The 12,200-nt window shown below is 35.7% G+C and overlaps 1 protein-coding gene across 2 annotated transcripts in view; it reads right to left on the bottom strand.

The window, feature by feature from the left end:
* MAP4K3 (mitogen-activated protein kinase kinase kinase kinase 3) overlaps window positions 1-12,200 on the bottom strand; it is a 173,654-nt gene that overhangs the window by 64,922 nt on the left and 96,532 nt on the right. For both annotated transcript variants that reach the window (XM_065929388.1, XM_065929390.1), the window contains exons 4-7: window positions 9,585-9,649; window positions 4,528-4,583; window positions 3,919-3,966; window positions 1,461-1,503 (exon numbers count right to left, since the gene is read on the bottom strand). In XM_065929388.1, coding sequence (XP_065785460.1) covers window positions 1,461-1,503; window positions 3,919-3,966; window positions 4,528-4,583; window positions 9,585-9,649 — 212 coding nt within the window. The remainder of the gene's footprint in view (window positions 1-1,460; window positions 1,504-3,918; window positions 3,967-4,527; window positions 4,584-9,584; window positions 9,650-12,200) is intronic.

Below are 12,200 nucleotides of genomic sequence, written 5' to 3'. Positions count from 1 at the left end.
GAAATGACACATTCTCAAACATCACTCTAAAATCTTTAAGTGGACTAGCATTAAAATATCACAAAATATGGTGTATGATAGCCATGTGGATTCCCATATATCCCCACGTGAAACAAACGACAACAAAAGTCAAGATCAATAATTCTGATGAAGAAACAACTGAGAGACTCTAAGCTGCCAGACTTAATGTTATAATTTCTAATTCCCAGGACCTGAAACTCAAGGAAAGTCGTTGGAAGGGACCTTAAGTAGGAATACATTCCACTCATTTCCTGCCATACACATGACAGCTGACATTAAAAAAATAAATAAATAAATCTCTACTGGCAAATCTACCATGAAATGACATTGAAACAGACTTTCTCTAAAAATCTTACCTTGGCAATACATTCTAATACCAATACCAATCACTATCAAGAAATTTATCTTTATGTCAGTTTATTTTTATGTTGCTATTAAGTATGTTGAGTTCTATATTTTCTAGTTTTTTAACGAATGATTTATAAATCTTTACAAACTAAGATATATATATATATATATACACACACACATATATAGGAGGTCTCTAAGGCACATAATACTGACACAAAACATTAAATTGCAGATGGAAACTGTTCACTAAGCCATCAATAGTTAGATAGCTGCTTTCCTCATATATAGAGGTGACAGGAAATTTTTTAATGCAAATTACTGTACTTTTAAATTTGCTTAGTCCTATTATAGGCTATAGATCAAAATAGTTTTATCTTATTTTTAGAAAATAAATATTTGAATTTTGATTTGTTTTATAGTGGCATGTACTTCAAAATAATTGTTTCAAACCTAACAGATACAATTTTATAAAGTTACTATACTGTACATGTTTCCTATCTTAAACTTTCAAATTAAGTTACAATTTAGGTTTTGAACTGCTTTAATCATCAGGTGACAACCGAAAGTTACAAAATAAAAGCCCATTAAGCATCTAAATTACATTCTTATAATTACATTCTAGAATGTATAATCTAATTACATTCTTATAACACAGTAAGTTAATACTGTGTTTTATTTTAAAAGCTTACATAAGTAGGTAGGGTTTTTGGCATTATTGATTTTTTGCTTTTGTCTGTTTGCCTTGTTTTTTAGTTACAGGGTAATTTTGTACAGATTTCTTACTAGAAGTCCCATTCCTTTAGGGTTAGAGGTGAAAGAATTTTCAAGGTATATTATTTCACTATTCATTATGTCATCAATCATTATTTACAACAAATCTGTCATATGTGAAGGACAAATCTGATTCCCATTTAAGAGACGAGGAAACAGATACAGAGAGATTATATATGCTATGTCCTGCAATGAAATTTCTACCTAAAAATATATAGACACTGCTGAGAAAGGGGAAACCTAGTCCTACAGAGGAAAACAAACTTACTCTGCTTTGAAATAAATTTGTGTAAGTGATGAAGCTCAAATTTACTTACCTAATTTTACATGACCATTATCCGTTAATAGAATGTTAGCTCCCTTCAAAGTGAGAACATTTTAGTTAAAGTAGGAAACATTTTATCAGACTGCACATATAATACATTAAACATACACATTTAAAATAACAAATGGCAGCCTCAGACCTAGAAATATGACTTATGATTTAAAGTATGTCCAATTAAAATGTTAAATAGAAATACTGCCTCCCAAAGGTACTATAGGCTTCATCCCCCTCCTCTCTGGGCAACTTTTAAATGAGAAAGCAAAAGCAAGCAGCCTCTATGGTTCAGGATGCAATCAATTATATAAGAGTAAGTTTCGGGAAAAAATATCAGGATATCCCTTCCCACACCCCAAAGAGGAAGAAATAACCAAAATTTGCACCCCCTGATATTACTGCAGCTCTAAGGAGTAATGGGAGAGATGAGAAAAAGGAAAAAAAAATTAAGTAGTGATTTCAACTTGAATTAGGCCCTAGCAATCTAGACTCTTGCAGAGTCTTCAATTTGTTCTCTCCAGATTAATTTTTTTAAATTACAGTTTATATCATGTCACCTGTAGTTATGATGCTTCCTTCCGTCCATCCATCCATCTACACACCCATTTATCCCTCTCTCCCTGAGAGACTACCAGCAATCAGATGCTATTTTAAGCTCTGGGGTTATAGTAACAAAAAAGTTACAGCTCTCATGGGGCTGACATCCAAGTAGGAGAGAAAGAAAATCTAAAAATGAACACACACACACACATCATACAAATGAATGAATGAACCAACAAATGGTTCAAAGACAGATACGGGTAAGTACTCTGAAGATAAAGCTGGAAGAAAAGGCCTTTCTAAGGCAGTGATAATTACACAGAGATTCAGATGAAGAGAGGGTAAGAGTCATGCTAAAATCTAGACCACTCCAGTAACAGCAAATACAAAGTCCTGGGACCAGAATGAACTTGACATGTTCCAAGAACTGCAAGTTTAGTGTGGCTAGAACAGAATGAGTAAAGAAAGTGAAGAGACGTGTGAAATGAGGTCAGAGAGGAAAGCAGGGGCCAGATCATGCATAATTTTAATGGTCACGTTAAAAAATCTGAATATGTATGGAGTATCATGGGAAGTCAATGGTAGTTTATAAGCAGAAGGGTGAAAAGATGTGGGTTAAAAAGGTCACTTTGGTTGTGAGGTAGAGAACTGACTGTAGGATCACTCAAGAATGGGAGCAGGAAGATCAGTTAGAAGGCTATTCCATAAGTTCAGGTGAGATATAATAGTGGCTTAGACAGGGAGAAATAGTGGCAATGGCCAGAAGCGACCTAATCAGGCCCAAACTCTGGAGTCCAGAACATAAGTTCTTGCATAATGGAGCACCAAACCTCCTGGCCAACCCCATCTCTTAACACTCTCCTACATTTTCTTCTCTTCAATCTATAAGATGCAGACTTTACAATCCCTAAAATGACCGCACAATTTCTGATCTCTGTATCTTTGCCCACACTGTTCCCTCTGCTTAGAAAGCATTCCAACCTCCATTTCCAACAAAAATCTATCAATTCTTCCAGGTCACTGAAGTGCCAATGACAGAATCTTTCTTGATTTACTTATCTTCTTAGGATCCCTCCTACCTTTGAATCCAAGGCTCTTTTCTTATGTCTTTCAAGTGGCTTACGAACCATACTTAGAGCAGAGGATCTCAGCAGGTGATCTGAGAATCCACTGAAATTTCATGCACTATTTGAAGGTATATGCATAAGCGCATTTTCTGAGGAAAGAGTCCGTGGCTTTCATCAGAGACTCAAAGAATACATGATCCACCCCTCCCCCCAAAAGGGCTAGAACCTTTCTGTTAGAGAAAACCTCAGGAAACAAAAGGGGGAATGAAAAAGCAGGAGGTAAGGTGGATAAGGAAGAAGAAAGGAGATAGTTATCTTGGGCAATAACCTCAGCGTCCTACCACAGGGGGGTTTTACCAAGCACGTCTGTTGTACCTACTCTCTCCTGCCAGGTAAAGACTAGCAGAAAAGGTCAAGGTTTAATTTATCCATCTTGATACATTATTAAAGACAGTTCCTTAAGACTGCCAAAATTTACTAAACATCTTACAGAAAAAAACCTGAACAAACATTTTGGCCAACCAGAAACTTCCTAAAGTCTGTAAATTAATGGAAGTTATGGACCTAATTTACATTTTATAAATAAATAACTACAAACAAAATAAAATATGTTACTGAAACATGAATCCACAATTGTACTCTTTAATGGTGTGAATTTGGTGGTATGTAAACTGTATCTCAATAGAGTTGCTATATAAAAATAATGAAAATCTTCAAAGCATCACTCAACTTTATTATAGTAACATATTAAGACAACAAATTCATCAAATAGAATAACTGAGACAATTTGGCTCAGTTTGATCAGAATATTTTAAGAAGAGGGCCATTAAGTAAACATATGACATGTACCTTTATATCTCTGTGCATTTTTCCTTTACTGTGAAGATAGTATAATCCCTGGAGTTTCAAAACAAAAAAAAGGCAGAAACAGTAATAAGACTTTACTACAAAAAACTCTCTACGATTTAAAGTGGTTAACTGAGTAGTAGTCTCTCTTACTTATTTACTCATCACAGAAAGCTCTAGGGACAATCACTTTATTTTACTGGAATATCCAAATGGATAAAAGAATCTAGAAAATGAAAGAGGCAGAGCTCACTCTGAACTGCTAATTTTCTTAAGACAAATAATTTTCACTAAACTCTGCTCAGTTTGAAATAACATTTTAAAAATAAATATCCAATTAGTATCAAAATCAGTTTCAATTCCATAAGAGTGTGTAATTTTCAAGACTTTCTTTGGTACTAAGAGATATATAAAAATGAATAAGTAAATCCAATTTTAGGAGGTATATTATCATACTAGAGCTTTAAATAGTTTATTTGCAAATATAATTTGCAAATTCAAGAATTTTCCAAACTGGAATATTTAATCCTTATTCTACTTAACAGGTTATACACAATAATCAAACATTTAGTTTAATAAAGAACATTACTTTTCAATTAGCATTGAATTTACCTGTAGTGTTTCTCTGCTAACATATGCTATTTGCAGTTCTGAGAGAGGTCCCGTTACTATAAGAGGAAAAAATTAATAAAATTAATTTTATTAAAAATTACTCAAAGTGTGTTTTTTCAATAAAAGACAAAGTTGTAAAAGTTCCACTAAGCAACAGACTTAATATATTTAAATTCTACTGAAATGTAAGCTCCATGAGGGCAGGAATTAAAAAAAATCTGATATGCTCATTGTATCCCCAGTGTTTAGAACAGTGCCTGGCATGGAAAGGCTACTGAGTAAATGTTCGCAGAATGAATAAAACAGTGAAATAGTCAATGAAATTAATTTCCATTTTCATTTTTTACACCTGATCATAATACCTCTTAAATGTTAAAGAAAGCACAGCCAAGATGTCTAACTAGTTTTTATTAAAACTTAAAAAAAAAAAACAACTGACAAGACATGAATTATTGGCTAAGTTAAAAATAATACTTTTCCCCTAAAATTATTTGCTTTATAGATATAAGAGTAACACATGTTCACTATAAAAAATTTCAATCAACAGAGATAGGTCTCTTCCTGATCCAAACCACTATTACTCAATAATAAACAAAATCAACAGGGTGGCCTATCTCTACCAGATGACTTTATACACAGATGTTTCATATAGCGCAGGTAGGCGGTGCACACACACATAAACATAAATGGAATCATATTACACATACAATTCTGGAACTTGCCTTTTTCACTTATCACGGACATCTTTCCATCTCTCTCTCTCTATATATATTATATATATATATAGTTTAATCATATCATAATATTTGAATAGTATTTCCTCTGTGTGCATCTGCTGACTATGAAAAACATTTAAACAGTTTTTTCTTTTTCACTATTAAATCACTTTAGAATATAAGAAGTAAGTTAGGTGGGAGAAACTATTCCAGAAATTGAGTTAAATCCCAGTGATGAAATCATATACTAGATAGTGATCTCCCACTTACACAAACTTAACCGTTTTGTAAAAATGTGTAGCTCAGACTGCTTGTATTTTACAACTGTGGGAGAGAAGAATCTATTTCACTTAGATTCTTTTGGAACACAAGGCTAAATTTCAGTGTCTGAGGATAAACCATATAGTAACTAATTTCTGTGGCTTATAAGCCTACTCTCATCCAGTAAGAAAGGCCTCCTTGACAAGTCTGTTCCCACAATATGACAAATAAGATAACCTGAAAACCCTGAAAGTAACACTAGGTAAACATTTTAAAATAATTTTTAATAAATTTTAAGCTAAGCTTATAAATAGTAAGAGACTTCCCCAGAAGCCAAAAGCAAAAAGAAAAATGAAAGACAGAATTGTAAAAATGTCAAATATTCTAGCTGTCTCTTAGGAGAAGGCCAATCTTGTATCTAGGGTGTTAGTTTTATCCCCTACATGGGCACAGAAGAAAAGGTTATAGGCTGGCAAAGGAAGAGTTAAAACAAACACCCACATAAAACCAGAATCCTCAAAGGCTACATCCTCATTAAAATAGCAGACAAGCACCAGGAGATGACTAGGGATGTGTCAAGGCTTGGGATCTGGACAGGGGAAAAAAATATCTTCCCTTGGAATTCATAAGGCCTCTTTGTCACTGAGGTTTAGAGTTCAAATATATATCGAAAACAACGAGGCCAATGGAGACCTGGGGAAAAGAATCCAACATTGTCAAAAGGACACACTCTTTAAAGTCATATGGAACTCCCACTGAAGATGATCTCAAAATTATGAAATGAATGAGTAAAAGAATTCAACATAAATGATTTAACAGAGTTTAGAAAGTTGTTAAAGGACAACATCAAACAGAAAGAAAAATGTTCAATGAAAAACAGAGACCAAAAAATCTATTATGTTGCAACAGTATAAAGTTCTAATGTTAGTTCTGCAAAGAAAAGTAAGCAAAAGGAGAGGAGAAGGATTTGCCCTATTGCCCCCAGCCATGTGGTCAAAAATATGTCCATGAATTCTTTGATACAGCCCCCTTAAGAGTTGCAACTTAATTCCCTTCCTGAATGTGGGCTGGACAAAACTGACTTGCTTCTAAAGAACAAACGGTAATGGTAGTGACAGAATACAACCTCTAAGACTACATCATAAAAAGTTTGTGGCTTCTTCCTTGCTCTTCGGGATCATTTCTTCTGGGAGAAGTCAGTTGCCATCTTATGAAGAGATTCAAGCTGTCCTATGGTAAAATCTACATGGTAAGGAACTGAGACCTCCTGCTAATATTGATGTAAGTGAATTATCTAGAAAGTAAATCCTTCAACCTTAGTCAAGCCTTCAGATGACTACAGTTCCAGACAAGAGTTTGACTACAACTTCATGAGTGACCATGAACCAAAATCACCCATTTTAGCAGACATTTGGTTCTGCCTAAAACCTCCGTAAGACTTTCGATCCACACCAAAAGGCTCTTGGTATTTGTTCCTATTTGGTCCTGCCCACAATGTCCTTAAGGCATTTGGTCCATGCTAATAAGATGATTGACATCAGGTCCTGTATAAAACCATGCGGCATGAACCAAATATGCTCACTGCACAGGGTGAAACTGCAAGGACTGTTAGCATGGACCAAATGTCTTACGTGTGTTTTGGCCTGTCCTACAAGGCAAATCACCCAATTAAGCCGGTCTTAATTCCTGACCCTTCGTAACTGTCAGATAACAAACGTTTGTTTTAAGACAACGAATTTTAAGATCATTGTTGCACAGCAACAGATAACTAACACGGTTCACCTTTCAAGAAGATTTAAATTTAAGAAAATCATACTGAGTAGATGATGGAATTAAGGACAGTAAGAAAAAATATAAAAATTCACTTAATGGTACTTTAGAAATAAACAGAAATGATTTTTTAAAAGCAGCTTTAATAAAAAAATTGTATAATGAATCAAAATATAATTTGTATATGCCAGCAAAGAAACAAACAAAAACACCATAAGCACTGTGGTTATTAGAGAAGTAGAACATCTCTTTGACCAAACAAGGTAATCCAGGATATTTTATACCACTCCCGATGGAATGACAAAATGATGAGAGAGAGAAAGGAGAGGAGGAAACAGACAGACACACACAGAGAAGTGGAAGTACACGTTTTATACGGTTATGTGAGTAGACAGCACTGCAGACCACAGCCAAAGAGAAGTATACCTAGGCATGAGGAGGCTATTTGGTAGGACCTAGGTGAAATCAAAGGAGTGAATGGAGAGAAAGAGGCTTTGGAGCTGTGTATAAGCATGTATATTCTCTCTCAGTATGTATGTCTGACAGCACCCAAGTTAATACAAAATTATATCTTCCATAGATTCTTCATAAACAAATCAGTACCAACAAATTCATATTACTATGTTATTTCCATCAGAAGGTTGATATGGAAAGATAACATGGCAACCTATTTCTGTAAAAATCGGCTTTCTTGCTTCTTAATGAAGAAAGAAGAATCAGACATCTAAGACCAATCATACATATCTGATGAAATTATGACGCAATCTAAGACTAAAAAATAAGTATGCTTCAAAAAACTAAAGATATAAAAGAATGGATGAAAAGTTACAAGAAAAGAATAAGACAAAAAACTGAAGGAGACATGAAACAGAATCAATTTTTGGATATGAAAAACACAGTCACCAAAAATTAAAACCTAATGGATGTACTTATCACATGTGTACAATCAGTGAACTGGAAGATGGCTATGAGTATCCTCAGTGTTCTGAGGGACTAAAGACTGGAAAATATGAAGGTGACTTTAAGAGACATGGAATGGAAATTCTAGAAGGAGCAATCAGAGAAACTGAAGGAGAAACTATTTGAAGAGACAGTAATTAGCCATTGTCAGATCTGATAAAAGAACTAAAATCTCACAGGTAAGTACTTTAAGTTCCAAGCAGGAAAAGTAATCTACATTTAGATAATAGAAACACCAGAAATGAAGAGAAAAATCTTAAAAGTAATTAGAAAGGAAGATTACCTGCAAAGGATCAATAGTTAGCAGAAGGTACCAACAACTACAGAAACTAGAAGACAATGCTCCAGAATCTTTGAAATGCTGACAGAGAACATCCCTCAGTGGAGAAAATGTGCCTATGTCTACTTAATCTATCATTTAAGAATGAGGATCAAAGACTGAGTTTACCACCAGGAGACTTAGCTAAAAAAAACTTTAGAAAGAAGGAAATTAAATCAGTAAGTATGGAAACCATAGTAGAGAAATTAGTCCAAATGAAGACAATAAAAAGGGAAAATAGTTTTTAAAATTTATAACAAACTTCCAGAAAAACCATGGTCTGTAATGCAAAATGGTGCCAAATATTTTCCAATTTTCACTGAACCTTTGAAATCAAAATGCTATTAATAAAAAGGAAAAAATTCTCAAATAGAATAGCCACCCTTAATAAAAAATATTCTCAGAAAATAAGTAACTTTTCATAAAGCAGAAATACTCAATATTCTCATGTTTTTCCTTCTGGCCTTTTTTTTTTTAAAGTTCCCTGACCAGGGATCGAACCCATGCCCCCTGCAGTAGAAGCAATGAGTTTTAGCCACTAGACTACCTGTAAGTCCCTCCTTCTGGCTTTCAAGGCTCTGGATCTGATCCCAGATACACCCCAGACAGTGAGAGTGATCTCGAATCACACCTTCATGTCACTGTGCTGCTGCTTCACCCCCAGAAGCGTACATCTATCTCTTCTTTGTACCCAAAGTTCACCGATCTTTTAAAGACCAACTTAAAGCCCACTTTTTTCATTATGCCTTCTAAACACTTCTGGAAAATCTATCATTTCCTGTTTCCTATTCCAACTGAACTAACTATGTATAAAATGCCTTCTTTAGTATTAGCATATAATTCCACTGCATGCAGCTTTCTAACTTAGAAAGCAAATGCTCCTTTCGCCTGTTATATCTTAAATTTCCTTATGTATCCATACAGTATAATGATAAAACATACTTTCCACAAAATATTGATGTTTAGTATAGTAAATACCTGTATTTTAAGAAATTCTACTTAATCTTTTTAACATATAACTTTGGTCTTACCATGATAAATATCCTGTAAGGAACCACCTCCGCAAAACTCCATGCAAATCCAAAGTTTATCTCGCCTATAAAAAGAAAATAAGCATTATCACATTTTCATGATTAAAACTACTTGAAGTAACAAGTATTTGAAGGCTGTATGTTAATACTTTGAAAAACCACATAAATGCAATGAGCTATTTAAGAGAGAAGCTAATCTCTATGAGTAAACAAATCTTCGATACTTATGTGCTACCGTAACTCAACCTAAGGTTTTAATTCTTAAAATACACCTTTTGCAGGATATAAAGATGTCATCCAGCACATTCAAATGAGAGAAAATGTCCCTTTAGTTAAAAACTTCCCTTCCATCAGTTATCCATCTACCTTACGACTGTATTATAAGTTAAATGCTAATTAGAACGTTCAGACCAAAAATCATATAGATGATTTATCACATAGAATAGCAATACATCTTAAACTACATCACTTTGATGGCGCTCTTATCAACAAAACAGACAAAGTGTAAATTTTACCCTCATATCTAGACTCAACGAAGATCTTTCCAAAATAACCTTTGTTAAAAATTTATCACTTAGAACAAAAGAAAAAAAAAACTATCACTCACTTGTCTTTAGCAGCATTTCTCTTTCACATTTACATTATAAGACAGCATAATCATAAGTCACAGGAGAAATAATTAGCAAAGAAATAATTGCTTATTCCTTTGTTCATCCCTTTGTTGAATCATTCATTACTACATCTCAAAATGTACCAGGAAATGTACTATTCTTGGGGGTCAGAGATGCAATAGAAAGTCTGAATTCAGCAAGCACAGTCTAACACAGAAGATTCTGTCTTCATAATATGTCTGTCTCTCTCACCCCTGTATCAATAGTGCCTAGGCATCCAGCAAATGGGTATTTATTCTATAAATGAATGAATGCATGAGTGATTGAAAGAATAAACAGACTGATTAGATCCAGGGTCGGCAAACTATGGCCAGTGGGCCAAATCTAACCTGCTGCCTGATTCTGCATAGATCAGGAATTATGAATGGCTTTCATATTTTTAAATGGTTGGGGGAGGGTTGTCAAAAGAATGTTTCTTGACATGACCATGATGTGCAATTCAAATTTTAGTCTCCGTGTAAAGTTTTATTGGAATATAGTCAAACTCGTTCACTTACATATTATCTGTGACTGTTTTTTGTACTTAAAGCAAAGGTGAGCTATTGTGCTAGAGAGAAACACACAAAATCCACAAAACCTGAAGTGTTTTCTATATGGTCATTTGCAGAAAAGGTCTGGTGACCCTTGGACGGGATTATAGTTTGATTGATGCATAATCTGGCCATGTATAAGTTCTGCAAAAACCCAGAGGTAAAATAACTAGCAAAGGTTAAGGGATATTTAAGGGAGGAAAAAACGTTTTTTTTTTTTTTTAATTTTATTTTATTAGTTGGAGGCTAATTACTTCACAATATTTCAGTGGGTTTTGTCATACATTGACAGGAATCAGCCATGGAGTTACACGTATTCCCCATCCCGATCCCCCCTCCCACCTCCCTCTCCACCCGACTCCTCTGGGTCCTCCCAGTGCACCAGGCCCGAGCACTTGTCTCATGCATCCCACCTGGGCTAGTGATCTGATTCACCATAGATAATATACATGCTGTTCTTTTGGAAAAAACGTTTTGAGTTGGGTCTTGAAGTTAAAGTAGGAACTCACTGCCAAGAGACATGGAAAAGGTCTGTGCAAAAGAATGAAAATCTGAAAGAAGACCCACATTTGAGAGACAGGATGATTTAGCATGAGCTGAACTCAGGCTACCTGAAGAGAGAGTGCAAGACATGAAGCCAGAAGGGGCTGAGGTCGTCCTGTAAAACGACGGTCTGTTCGTGGACGCCGCGGTTTAGTTACCTTCATCTGGATGGTCTCCAGCGTGTCAAGTGTCTCCTAAACTGCGGCACCCAGAGTTAAGTACTGTTCGGAGTAGTGCACGTGACAAGTGAAAGTCGCTCAGCTGTGTCTGACTCTTTGTGACCCCATGGACTATACAGTCCACGGAATTCTCCAGGCCAGAACACTGGGGTGGGAAGCCTTTTCCTTCTCCAGGGGATCTTCCCAGCCCAGGTCTCCCACATTGTAGGAAGATTCTTTACCAGCTGGGCCACAAGGGAAGCCGTCAGAGCAGTACATGAACAGTATACCAACAAGAGGAGCTGCTATCAGGAGTGGACTCATGTGGCAGTGCTGGTGTGACGAAGCAGGCCTGAGGGGTGAGCTGACTTGGCTGGGTATGATGGACCATGCACCATGTAACAGGCGAACACAAACTGTTAAGAGTGTGGTCAGCAAACAAGAGTACAAACGGCCATGATTCTACAAAGTTGAGGAGAGTGAAGTCCAGCGAAAGAAATCAGGACCTCACATTTACAGGCGGTCCCCCCACCAGTGAAACAGACAGGGCAGCTGATGGAAAAATGTGACCTAGTTGGGCTTCTCAGGTGGCTCAGGGGTAAAGAATCCACCTGCCAATGCAGGATACGTGGGTTTGATCCCTGGGCTGGGAAGATCCCCTGGAGAAGGAAATGGCAACCTACTCCAGTATTCTTGCCTGAGAAAGCCCATGGA

Source organism: Muntiacus reevesi, chromosome 3 (genome assembly GCF_963930625.1).
Source record: "Muntiacus reevesi chromosome 3, mMunRee1.1, whole genome shotgun sequence".
Classification (NCBI taxonomy): domain Eukaryota; kingdom Metazoa; phylum Chordata; class Mammalia; order Artiodactyla; family Cervidae; genus Muntiacus; species Muntiacus reevesi.
Note: the sequence above shows the minus strand (reverse complement) of the source record. Positions and strands in the feature narration are given on the sequence as shown.